Source organism: Loxodonta africana, chromosome 5 (genome assembly GCF_030014295.1).
Source record: "Loxodonta africana isolate mLoxAfr1 chromosome 5, mLoxAfr1.hap2, whole genome shotgun sequence".
Classification (NCBI taxonomy): Eukaryota; Metazoa; Chordata; class Mammalia; order Proboscidea; family Elephantidae; genus Loxodonta; species Loxodonta africana.
Genome location: NC_087346.1, coordinates 38,570,974 through 38,584,982, shown reverse-complemented (window position 1 = coordinate 38,584,982; position 14,009 = coordinate 38,570,974). Strand labels below are relative to the sequence as shown.

The 14,009-nt window shown below is 39.7% G+C and overlaps 1 protein-coding gene across 1 annotated transcript in view; it reads left to right on the top strand.

Moving 5' to 3' along the window:
• The window catches only part of EGF (epidermal growth factor), a 142,995-nt gene that overhangs the window by 95,841 nt on the left and 33,145 nt on the right, over window positions 1-14,009 (top strand). The window contains 3 exon segments of the mRNA XM_064285443.1: window positions 6,145-6,312; window positions 7,034-7,183; window positions 12,742-12,870. Coding sequence (XP_064141513.1) covers window positions 6,145-6,312; window positions 7,034-7,183; window positions 12,742-12,870 — 447 coding nt within the window.

The window sequence follows — 14,009 nt, the reverse complement described above, 5'->3', positions numbered from 1 at the left end:
TGGAATTGGAATTGGAGAGAAGGTAATCAGGAGGCTTCAGGGATTGTCCAGTCGATGGTTAATGAGGGCTGAACTAGAACATTGCCATTTAAAAGTGGCCTAGAGGATCAGGGTAGTAAAAATCATTGTGGATGAAAAATTGAAGGGATGTAGTAACAAATTAAGGAGCTCTGGTGTCGAAATGGAAACCCTTGTGGCATAGTGGTGAACAGACATGGCTGCTAACCAAAAGATCAGTGGTTCGAATCCTCCAGGCATTCCTTGGAGACTCTGTGGGGGCAGTTTTACTCTGTCCTATAGAGTTGCTATGAGTCAGAATCAACTCAACGGCAGTGGGTGGGTGGGTGTCAAAATGATTAGTCACTCAGCTGCTAACTGAAAGGTCAGAGCTTAGAACCCACCCAGCTGCTAGATGAGAGAAAAGACCAGGCGATCTGATCCCATAAAGATTACAGCCTAGGAAACCCTATGGGGCATTTCTACTCTGTCATATAGGGTTGCTATGAGTCGGAATCAACTTGGCTGTACAGCACACAACAACAACAGTAACAGATTGGATATAGAAAATGAGGGCCAGGGATGTATTGAAGACGCTTTGGAGATTTAGAAAATGTTTTTTTGAGAATATGAAATAAAATTCGACTCTCTCTTTTAGGAAGAAGGTAATAAATAAATAAATACTCTGTTTATTTTGCTCATTGTTTTTGGTGTTAGAGGTAATGACTTTCTAGATTTGTGTGACATATGATAGATCAAAGATAAGTGTAACCAAAAAATTTATACATGGCCAAGGTGCTTGAAAAATTAATGACATACTTCACAATAAATGATAGGCTTGTATATAACCTTAGAATTTACTTATTCATGAAATTTAACAGGTATTTATTGAGTCATTATAGAAACTGAAGATACAGTGGAGAGTAAAAACAAACATGGCTCCTGTGAAGTCACGGAGTCTACTGGGGAAGACTCGTGTTATTAAAATAATAAACCACTCATATAAATGTAATATTATAACTGTGTTATAAGAGAATATAAAGAGATTTGAAGATTCCTAACCACTATGTAAAGCCACGATACTCTAAACCAAAAACCATGGCAGATATTTGGTGTATAATTTATATATATATATATATATATATATATATATTTTACTACTGTAATCTATGACTAATGCAACTTCCTATTGAAGGCTATTATCATAATTTGATATCGAAAGTACACAATCATTACAGCGCCATCTACTGGTACGTAAGTGGTGACTTCTCAACTGCCAGTTCAGGATTTTTAATATAAAGATAAAAGTTAACCAAAACCAAACCCATTGCCACTGAGTTGATTCCGACTTACAGGACAGAGTAGAAATTCCCCCTAGGGTTTCCCAGGAATGGCTGGTGGATTCGAACTTCCGACCTTTTGATTAGCAGCCATAGTACCACCAGACTCCAAGATAGAAGTTAAAAAGAAGTTACTCATTCTTAATTTAAAAATATGACTAGTTATAGCTATTCTATAAACAAAAAATAAGGAAAATTATGTCTAGTTCGGATTTGTTTGCTGAAAAACTCTTGCTATATAAAAAAACTCCCTTGTTGCATTTATGGCTTTCATTTGGGACAAAGCTTGCTAAAATGAATCTTAATGACCCTGATTAGTAATGATGGGTGGAGAAGACTCAACAACAACAAAAACAAACCGGTTGCCATTGAGCCAGTTCCGACTCATGGTGACCCTATGTATTATACAGTAGAACTCCTCCATAGAGTTTTCTTGGCTGTAATCTTTATGGAAGTAGATCACCAGCCCTTTCTTCTGTGGTGCCCCTGGGTGGGTTCAAACTACGAACCTTTAGGTTATTAGATCATCGAAAACTGCTTGAACCACCCAAGGGCCTTAAACCAGTTGCTCTCGAGTTGATTTCAATTCATGGTAACCCCTTGTGTTTCAGAGTAGAACTGTACTCCATAGGGTTTTCAATGGGTTGACCTTTTGGAAGCCAGGCCTTTCTTCTGAGGCACCTTTGTGTGAATTCAAACTGCCAACCTTTTGGTTAGTAGAAAGCAACATTTTTTTTTTTTTAAATGCAATCAGACTCATTCCTTTATAACTCTCAACTGTATGTGTGGCTGTGTATATTGAATTATGGTGTTGGTGAAGAATATTGAATATACCATGGACTGCCAAAAGAATGAACAAATCTGTCTTGGAAGAAGTACAGCCAGAAGGCTCCTTAGAAGTGAGGATGATGAGACTACGTTTCACATACTTTGGATATGTTATCAGGAGGGATCAGTCCCTGGAGAAGGACATCATGCTTTGTAAAGTAAAGGGTCAGTGGAAAAGAGGAAGACCCTCAATGAGATAGATTGACGCAGTGGCTGCAACAATGAGTTCAAACATGCCAACGATTGTGAGGATGGTGTGGGAGCGGCCGGTGTTTTGTTCTGTTGTATATAGGGTCACTATGGGTTGGAACAGACTCCACACACCTAACAACAACATACACGTGAATATGGAGCCCTGGTGGCACAGTGGTTAAGTGCTTGACTGCTAATCAGGAGGTTGACAGTTCAAACCCACCAGCTGCTCTGCAGAAGAAAATTGTAGCAGCCTGCTTCCGTAAAGACTTACAGCCTTGGAAGCCCTATGGGGCAGTTCTACTCTGTCCTATAGAATCACTATGAATTGGAGTCAACGCAAAGGCAACGGGTGGTGGTGATACACATGAATGTATCCTCTTCCACGTCTCTCCATATTTGCAGTCACAATATATAACCATTACCTGATAGTGATATAAAATTACAGTTTGTATCCTAGAAACTTCTAGAAACCTCCCCTATACTATAGTGTGAGTGGGGATAGGAAAGTGGAAAGTCCTCTTTGGGGGATCCTCAGTTTATGGGGGGAAAGTGTGGAGTACTACCTACCATTGAGGAATAAGAAGAATATATGATTATATAACGATAATAATAATGCCTTTATCCTTTTAAAGAGCACTTATATCCATTGTTACATTTGATTCTTTAGTTCAGTTGAACAAATATTTATTAAGTGGCTTCATTATGCCAAGCCCCATACTGGGGACGCAAAGATTCATTCAGGCATTCATTTAACAAATATTTATGAAGCACCTACAGCAGGCCAGGCGCTATTCAAGTTTCTGGGGACAGTAAAACTGGAAGAAAAAAAAATCTGTGCTGTCATGAAGCTTATCTTTTAGTGGGAATAAAACCAGGTCTCTGCTTTCAAGGACCTTAGGAAGTTATAAGGAAAACCAAAATGGTAAACACATCCTGGATCCTACGGCACATGAGCAGAGCAGAGGGGTCACTAAGAGGTGGTCAGGTGAATGCAGTGGGTGTGGGGGAGTCAGGCAGAGTGAACGCCTGAGCAAAAGCGAGGAAGCACAAGGTACCGGGGGTGTCTGAGTGTGAAATACCAGCAGCGTGGTGTTATTAGTAGAGTAGGACTATACTCCATAGGGTTTTCAATGGCTGTGACCTTTTAGAAGCCAGACTTGTCTTCCAAGGCACCTCTGGGAGGATGTGGCAGTAGCTGAATATGGGGAGCTTGACAGGTTTCAGATCACACAAGTCCCTATGTTTAAGCTGAGGAGCTTGCATTATGTGGGCGGAGAGAAACCAATGAAGGGTCTGAGGCAGGGGCATGGGATTGGCCGCATTTAATTTCAGTAGGACAGTGTGGTCAGCAGTGTGGGGGACCGACTTGGCAAGGGAGGGGAAAGAAATAGGAAAGCTAAGAGAGGAGGTAAGCAGAATAGTTAGGAAGCTGTTGCCACAGTCCAGGTAAGAGATATTGAGATTTTTAACCAAGGCAATGGCAGTAGGAATGCAAATGAACCAGCGATTTGAAAATATAGGTGGTAAAATTGGTAAGATTTTAGTATCCAGGATGTATAGAGTGAAGGAAATGGAGGAATAAAAAGTCCATGAGCTTTTTTTTTTTCCTTTTCAGTGACTTGGGGGACAGTGATTCTATTATACGGCACAGGAAATACGTGAGGAAGAGCAGGATTTGGAGGTTAAATGATAAATCGAGGTTTTGATGGTTATGTTTGTGGTCACCAAGCAGAAGATATTTACATACCTGAGGCAGAAACTCCGAGGAGCTGTTAGGGCTGGAGGTAGAGATTTGGGAATCATTCGCCATGTAAATGGTTAGCCATGAGCACGCATGAGCTCATGAAGGGAGGACATACAGGGTTAGAGCAATAGTGAGTTGAGTTTCAATAAAGAACACTGATCAGCAGTTGCAGAGGCAGCCCAGTTGGATAATGACTTAAAATCATCTATTGGACTTGGCAATAGAAGATCTTGAGTCACCTTGACCAGAGCAGTTTCAGTGGCATGGGGAAGTGTGTGTGATTGAGTTGGGGAGTGTTATGGATTGAATGGTGTCTCCCCAAAATGTGTGTCAACTTGGCTAGGCCATGATTCCCAGTGTTGTGTGATTGTCCATCATTTTGCCATCTGATGTGATTTTCCAATGTGCTGTAAATCCTACCTCTATGATGCTAATGGACCCTTGATGGTGCAGTGGTTAAGAGCTATGGCTGTTAACTAAAAGGTCTGCAGTTCGAATCCACCAGCTGCTCCTTGCGAACCCTATGTCGCAGTTCTACTCTGTCTTCAAGGGTTGCTATGAGTTGGAATTGACTCAATGATGACAGGTTTTTTTTTTTTTTAAATGGGTTTGATGTTAATGAGGCAGGATTAGAGACAGTTATATATATGAGGCAGGACTCAATCTACAAGACTAGGTTGTATCTTGAGTCAATCTCTTTTGAGATATAAAAGACAGAAGCGAGCAGAGAGACATGGGGACCTTCTACCACCAAGAATGAAGAACCAGGAGGGGATAGTGTCCTTTGGACCCAGGATTCCTGTGCTGAGAAGCTCCTAGATCGGGAATATTGATGACAAGGACCTTCCCCCAGAGTTGACAGACAGAGAAAGCCTTCCCCTGGAGCTGACACCCTGAATTCAGACTTCTAGCCTCCTAGACTGTGAGAAAATAAATTTCTCTGTTAAAGCCATCTACTTGTGGTATTTCTGTTACAGCAGCACTAGATAACTAAGACAGGGAGTTAGGAGGGAGACCACTTAGAGGTCAATTGGAGCCATGAAAATGAAGACAGGAGACAAAAATGCCTCCTTCAAAAAACTTGCCTAAGAGGGAAAGCAAAGAGATAAAGATAAGCTAGAGGGCTCAAGGGAATAAGGAAATTAAGCTTGAAGAGCCTTGAAGATATTAATAAGCTAAAGGAAAGGAGCTAGTAGGATAAAAAGGGTGAAGATACAAAAGAAAGGTGTCATTGATGGAATAAGACCCTACAGAAGGCAAGAAAGAGGCATCAGGAGCACAGGTCAGTAGACTAATATAACTGGGAAGAGAGGAAAGGAAGTGGGGGTCCAATGTAGAGACATGTGTCAGTGGAGATGGGAATTTGAGAGGATTTTTATTGAGTTAGGAAACCCTGGTGGCGTAGTGGTTAAGTGCTCATGCTGCTCACCAAGAGGTCAGCAGTTCAAATCCGCCAGGTGCTCCTTGGAAACTCTATGGGGCAGTTCTACTCTGTCCTGTAGGGCCGCTATGAGTCGGAATCGACTCGACGTCAGTGCCTTTGGTTTTTTTTTTGGATTATTGATTTACCTCAAATTAAAAAAAAAAAAAGTCTTACAACAAACTGGGAGTTTGATTTACTAGTTATCACTTCCATTCTAAAGACAAGGAACCTACGGCTAAGAAGTATAAAATAACTTAATAAAGTTTAGTCAATAGATAGTGACAGAACTACTGAACACAGAAACATTCCAGCCCGGGCCTCCTTCTTCTTGGTGTCATTATGTGAATCAGCCCACACTCTCCCACTGTCCAAATGCAGGGTGATAATGGGCTTTTCTGGGACCTCTACCATCAGCTTCCATTCTGAGATGAGAACCCTTCATCATGTGTGTTCTCCTGGGTGCTGGTGGAGGTCAGTGGCTCACACCTTGCTTAGTAGCTATATTAAAGAATTGATTCAGTATAGCAATTATGTGTGAGTATGTTTCAAGTCTTGCCGCTTTGTAGATGTTCATTGCAAAAAACAAGGTTTACTTAACGGGTTTGAATTGCTTCCAGGTCACATATTTTCAGTAGCCGTGTTTGAGGATCATGTGTGGTTCTCTGATTGGGCTACGCCATCAGTAATAAGGGTGAACAAGAGGACAGGCCAAAACAGGGTCCGTCTCCAAGGCAGCATGCTGAAGCCCTCATCGCTGGTTGTGGTTCATCCATTGGCAAAACCAGGTACACTGGAGATGTTACAGTCTTTCTTTGGCTGCTGTCTGTGACTATCTTCATTGTCTAATGAGGGGAGGAGGAAGAGTTTGCATTTTTCACTAATCTGGGGAGATGTTAAGATTTCCTGAAATTTGGACTTCATTTAAACTAAGACAACATAGTAGAGATTATGTAGTATCATTTCTCAGTAAATTTTTGCCCCAATTTCATCTTTTCTTCACTCTTTATAGTTTGTAAACGGTTTACTTACCTGTCACATCTGCAAAGACCCTTGGGTTAAAGGCAAGAGAGGGAGCAGCTTAGACACTTTCTACCTACACTTGGGTCTTTCCCCACGCACCGAGGGTGCCCATGAGAGAGTGTCAGCCAGGAGTAAGCAAAAGGAAAAGGCATCCGAGTCCTACAGCAGTAGCTCTTCTGGCTGTGTTGCCCTTTGTCAATTTGACTAGATTATGAGTCAGGGAATAGGAATCACATCTGCCTAAAGAGCTTCTTGAACAAAATACTATCCTCGATAAATCCTCATAAGGTAAAAACTCTCTGAGCTTATCTTAGAGTCAGCTGCCCCTTATAGGAAGGAACTCTTCCAAAATAGCTCTTTAAGAGATCCACATAGATACACCGAGTTTCTCTCCCCAGGAGCTGTACGACTGTGATTTGCACTAATAGCTTCCTTTTCATCTCCAAGCATACCTGCCAATTTGCTTTCCCCCTCTCCCCCCGCCAGGAGCAGATCCCTGTTTATACCAAAATGGCGGCTGTGAACATATTTGCGAAGGGAAGTTTGGAACAGCTCGGTGTTCATGTCGTGAAGGTTTTATGAAAGCCCCAGATGGGAAAATGTGTGTGACTCTGAATGGTCTTCAGGTATCAGCAGGTAGTATGATAAATGTATGTGACTAAGTGATCTTACCTTGGCGCAGGAATATAGTACTACGCCCGTCCCCATGCTTTTGCTGATTTTTAGTATTTGATTTTATTAAAAGCTCCCCTGCTTTTAGGCATGCTAAGCGCTTTTTTTTTTCTTTCTGATGCGTTTTGGGTTCCTTATTGCAGATTAAATCAATTGAATTCCTCTAATTGTAAAATTAATGAGCAAAAGATAATATTTAAAGACTTAAACTCCACCCCCAGGAGTATTTACAGAGGAACGGTCCAGGCTTGGAAATAAATGCCAGTATCTTACCACCTCACAAAAATATTTAGAGAGATTTTGTAATATACAATCCTGAGTCTTTGGGTAGTGTGAAAGGTCAGCGTGCTTGGCTGCTAATTGAAAGGTTGGAGGTTGGAGCCCTCTCAGAAGTGCCTCAAAAGAAAGGCCTGGTGACCTACTTTTGAAAAATCAGCCGTTGAAAATCGTATGGAGCACAGTTCTGCTCTGACTAACAGGAGGCTGCCATGAGTTGGCATGGACTCAGTGATAACTGGTTTTAGTTAATATACAATCCTTCTACCACACAAGACTGGTCTTAATATTAACAAAAAAGTCCTTAAAAAAAATAACTTTCAGATATCAAACTAATGTGGGAATACAATCTGAGGAGACTTGTGATCCCCATTTTTAAAAACTAAATATGGGTTTGAGAAAGAGGAAGGGAGAACAAACCAAATTTGATGTGTAACCAGGCAATGTGGTACTAATTTAAGAAACTATCACTTGTTGAGTCCTAGTATAGTATCAAAAGAAGAATATCCATAAAAAGCATCTGAAAAGGCTATTAAATAGTCCTCCTTCTTCCAACTGCATGTCTGTGTGAGGCCAGATAATGACTTGAATATGATTATCCTAACAATTAGATGTACTTGGATTCATCTTTTGATATTTTTATACCAAAAACATACCATAGATAATTTGAATTTCATTTATGGCAAAACTGGATGCCCTCCTGTGAAAAAATGAAACAGGACCCATACACAAAAACTGATTCAAAATGGATCAAAGACCTAAATATACAGCCAAAAACTATAAAAATCACAGAAGAAAAAATAGGGTCAATGCTGGAGGCCCTAATATATGGCATAAATAGGATGCAAATCATAATTAATAATATACAAACAGCAGAAGATACGCTAGATAACTGGAATCCTCTAAAAATTAAACACGCTCATCAAAAGACTTCAACAAAAGAGTAAAAAGAGAACCTGCAGACTGGGAAAAACATTTTGGCTATGACATACCCGACAAAGGTCTAACGTCTAAAATCTATAGGAAAATCCAACACCTCTACAACAAAAAGACAAATAATTCAATTAAAAAATGGGCAAAGGATATGAACAGACACTTCACCAAAGAAGACATTCAGGTGGCTAACAGACACATGAGGAAATGCTTGTGATCACTAGCTGATAGAGAAACGCAAATCAAAACTACAATGAGATACCATCTCACCCTGCAATTACTGGCAGGAAAAAAACAGAAAATAACAAACGTTGGAGAGACTGCGAGGAGATTGGAACTCTTATGCACTGTTGGTTGGAATGCGAAATGATATAACCATTTTGGAAAATGATATGGCACGTCCTTAAAAAGCTAGAAATAGTAATACCATCTAGCAATCCCACTCCTAGGCATATATCCTAGAGAGATAATGCTGCAATGAATATGGGTGTGCATGTGTCTATTCATGTAACTGGATGCCCTCATGTAAATGGAGGGCATCCAGTTACATGAATAGACACATGCACACCCATATTCATTGCAGCATTAATCACAATAGCAAAAAGGTTAAAACAACCTAAGTGCCCATTAACAGATGAATGAATAAACAAACTATGGTACATACACAAAATGGAATACTATGCAATGATAAAGAACAATGATGAATCTGTGAAACACCTCACAACATGGATGACTCTTGAGAACATTATGTTGAGTGAAATAAGTCAATCACAAAAGAGCAAATACTGTATAAGACCACTAATATAAAAATTCATGAAAAGGTTTATATACAGGAAGAAACGATCTTTCATGGTTACTAGGGAGAGGAGGAAAAAACACTTACTAGACAATGGATAAGTGGTAATTTTGGTGAAAAGTAAGAGTACACAATACTGGGGAAGTCAACACAACTTAACCAAGGCAAAGTCATAGAAACTTCATAGGCACATCCAAGCTCCCTGAGGGACTGAGTTACTGGCATGAGGGCTGGGGACCATGGTCTCAAGGGACATCTAGCTCAATTGGCATAACATAGTTTATAAAGAAAATGTTCTACATCCTACTTTGGTGAATAGTGTCTGTGGTCTTAAAAGCTTATGAGCGGCCATCTAAGATACTCCACTGGTCCCACCCATCTGGAGCAGGGGAGAATGAAGAAAACCAAAGACACGAGAGAAAGATTAGTCCAAAGGGCTAATGGACCACAACTACCATGGCCTCCACCAGGATGAGTTCAGCACAACTAGATGGTGCCTGGGTACCACCAGTGACTGCTCTGACAGGGTCCTGGACAGAGCTGGAGAAAACCGTAGAACAAAATTCTTTCACAAAAAAAGATCAGACTTATTGGTCTGACAGATACTGGAAAAACCCCGAGAGTATGGCCCCTGGACACCCTTTTAACTCAGTACTGAAGTCACTCCTGAGGTTCACCCTTTAGCCAAAGATTAGACAGACCCATCAAACAAACAATAATACATGTAGCTGAACCATGTATATGAGATTAAATGGGCATACCCGCCTGGGGGCAAGGACAAGAAGGCAGGAAGGGACAGCAAAGCTGGACGAATGGAAATGGGGAACCCAAGATCAAGAAGGGAAGAGTGTTGACATGTTGTGGAGTTGGCAACCAATGTCAGAAAACAGTATGTGTATTAATCGTTTAATGAGAAATGAATTTGCTCTGCAAACTTTGATCTAAAGCACAATAAAAAAATTATTTTCAGAAACTCATCTAGTAGGCATGGTTAGGTGACAGAATGACAACAAATAAATAAATTGATTTATCCCTAAATCAGAAGTGGTTATATTAGGATTTCAGAACTCTCTATTAATTGTTGTCTTGGGGTAATGGTCCTCAAACTTTTTGGTCTGAGGACTTCTTTACATTCTTAAAAAATATTGAAACCCCCCAAAAGTTTATGTCTATATGGGTTATATCTACCAGTATTTATGGTATAAGAAATTAAAACTGAGAAAAATTTAGTTCTATTAATTAAATATCTATTAAAATAACAATAACCCACTATTTATTAACATAATATGTCTATGGAAATAACTATATTTCCCCAATAATGTGTAGTAGAGTGGTTTTGTTTCACATTTATATCTTTAATGTCTGGCTTAGTAGAAGACAGCTGGATTCTCATATCTGGTTCTATATTAAACCTGCAGCTATGTGTTGTTTTTGTTAAAGTATATACAGAAAACTTAGCCTTACACAGATATGTAGTTGGAAAAAAGAGGGCCATTAAATAGCCTTTTCAGATGCTTTTGTAGATACTCTTCTTTTGATATTATACCAGAACTTGAGAGGTGAAAGTTTCTTAGAGGTTAGTTGCAAAGTGGAATCTGTAAAGATATCAACAATCTTTTTGGATCCTGCTGCTTAAAATCCGTTGGTTTATTTTACACATTGAGTGAAAATTTTGTATGCATACAAATTGTGTAACATCTTACTTTGGTCATTTGAAAATACTGGTTGACAGAGTTATAAAGATCTCCCAAATGTCACATTAGGATACAAAAAATCACATTCATTTATTATCACCATCGAACTAATCAGAAAAGTCTTTAAATATTGGGAAGCTGCAAGCTCAAAGTAGTGGAAACAAATTTTCCAAAATTCTACTTTTTACTTAAAAGTTCAAATTTTATCATTGGCAACAAATACTGTCAGTTGCTTTCCCTCAAGTGACAGGCTCGCTTCATTCATTTTTGAGAAAATGCTTGCCAAACACCCAGGTCTTAGTAACACAGTTTGTCTGTCAGTCATTCTTTCAAGAAAAAATGACGTTCAATGAAAAAAGAGACTAGTTTCAGCTCGCAACTCAAAGATCACACAAATGCTTTTCCTTCAGACAAGTGTCATATCTTATAGGTACTAGGAGTATTTTATTACACAGAATAAGCTTCATATTCAATAGTAAAAAAAAAAAACCCTTCAATAGTAGAGATTTAAAAAAATTAACCATTCTCACTGCTTCATCATGGATCTTCTTAAGTGGAAATGGAATTTTTTTTTTTTAAATAAATGTGAACGTGTGGTGATGAACAGCATAGCTGCTAGTAAAGTTTGGTCTTACTGTGTTGATTCACACTAAAGCACCAGCAATTTTACCTACAAGTGTGAATGTCAGTCAACACAGTTAAGAAGACGGATAATATCATAGTATTGTTATGAAAATAGTTTTGGTCTTATGGTCTCTATACAATGGGACCTCCCACACTTAGAGAACTGCTGTTCTAGGGAATCCATTTCTTTTATGTTCTGGGGGGCCACATGGGTCCCATGCTTATACTAAGTCATAGTTTGTTTATGCCTTTCCTCATTTTTAAATACTGGTTAAAAAGAGGCTAAAATAAGTGTCAGGAGCAGCCTTGAAGGAGGAGTGTGTATGGAAGGTGGCTTGAGGTGATCATCTCGCTAATTTGCCCCGGTGGTGCACTAGTTAAGAGCTATAGGGAGCTACAGCTGCTGAACAAAAAGGTGGGCAGTTTGAATCCACTAGCTGCTCCTCGGACTGGACCATATGGAACAGTTCTACCCTGTCCTAGAGGATTGCTATGAGTCAGAATCGACCCAACAGTAACAGGTTTGTTTTGTTTTTAATGGTGGGCTGTGCTTATGAACTATATCCATAAGGACTTTTGATATTTTACTCTTAATGTTTTTTGCCAGTACCTGGAAGATTCCTGTCTTTTTTCTCAAGTGGCTTTCTCCCAACTATCAAGTGCAGTGAGTGAAGCTGGGAGACTGTGCTATGGTGATGACTTTTCTAAGTTACCAATATTCTGCCAGTTCCCCTGAATCCTCTTACTGTAAGACAGAGTCTGAACTTAAAACCAACGAACAGCCATAAATTAAATATTAAAAAAAAAAAACGACTGCTGTCAAGTCGATCTCAAGGCTGTAAATCTTTACAGAAGCAGACTTCCACATCTTTGTCCTGCAGAGCCACTGGTGGTTTTGAACCACCGACCTTTCAGTTAACAATCCAGCACTTTAACCACTCTACCACCAAACCAAACCAAACCTAGTGCCATTGAGTCAATTCCGACTCATCGTGACCCTATAGGACAGAGTAGAACTGCCTCATAGAGTTTCCAAGGAGTGCCTGGCGGATTCCAACTTCTGACCCTTCAGTTAGCAGCCGTAGCACTTAACTACTATGCCACTAGGGTTTCCACCTTACCACCAGGGCTCCTTAATTAGATATTACTTTCCCTGAATCTAAAAAGATAAATTAATTGCATCTGTTAACCTTCAACAGGTAGTGAAGCAGATCTAAGTAATCAAGTAACACCGCTGGACACCTTATCGACAAGTCAAGCCTTTGAAGATAATGTTACAGAAGAATTGCAATCTCAGCACACGCTAGTGGCTGAAATCATGGTGTCAGGTAGGAATAATGAGTTCTCCAATACAGCTTTGAGTCCAAAAATTTTCATTCTACCAATTAGAAATTCTGAATTCTCTAACTTAATGTTGGCTAAATCTACACAAGACTAATGCAGCCAAACTTTGGAAAAGGTGTCCTGTTCTGAACTGTGTGCGTGAAGAAGATGACTCCATATTAGGCTGGACATGAACTTTACTTGTTGAGAGTCTTTGGACTAAATGTTCTTTGAAGAAATATAACTTGGAAACAAAAGTGAAAAATAGGACAGAATAGATTTGATTATATCTCCATCTGCACTTAGTCTTTTTAGTATTTGGCCTATCTAGTTGTTCCTCCATTAGCGTGACAAGTAGATAGTAATTGATAAACAGAGATTGTTTGCTTCAGCTGCTCCACAAAGTCCACAAAAAGTAAATGTTAGAATTCTTTTCTTATATAGTGCATATTTAGCACCAAAATGCCATATAATTTGTTCAGTGCGTAATACTTGAGGGAACTTCAGTCTTTTTTCTTATCCTTTTTTTTTTTTTCAAGTCATGCTTTAGATGAAGGTTTACAGCACAGGTCAGTTTCTCATTAAACAATTAATACACATATTGTTTTGTGACATTGGTCGCCAACCCCACGACATGTCAACTCTCTTCCCTTCTAGACCTTGGGTTCCCCATTACCAGCTTTCCTGTTCCTCCTGCCTTCTCATCCTTGCCCCTGGGCTGGTGTGCCCATTTAGTCTCGTTTTATGGGCCTGCCTAATCTTTGGCTGAAGGGTGAACCTCAGGAGTAACTTCATTACTGAGCTGTATAGGTATCTGGGGGCCATACTCTTGGAAGTTTCTCCAGTCTCTGTTAGACCAGCAAGTCTGGTCCTTTTTTGTGAGTTAGAATTTTGTTCTACTTTTTTCTCCAGCTCTGTCCAGGACCCCAGTCTTTTATGTTCTGTATTCATTCATGAAGCCAGTGATTTTCAGACTCAGCTTAACTCAACCCTAGGGCTTCTGCAAACCCAAACCCTCCTTCACTTCAGGTTACTGCCCTTCCATCGGTCCAACTCCACTTGGAAACTTTTTTAAATTTTGTATTTTTGAATATAGTTTTATAATGTGTTTGTGGCTAAAAAATTGTTCGAAAACTCTACATTA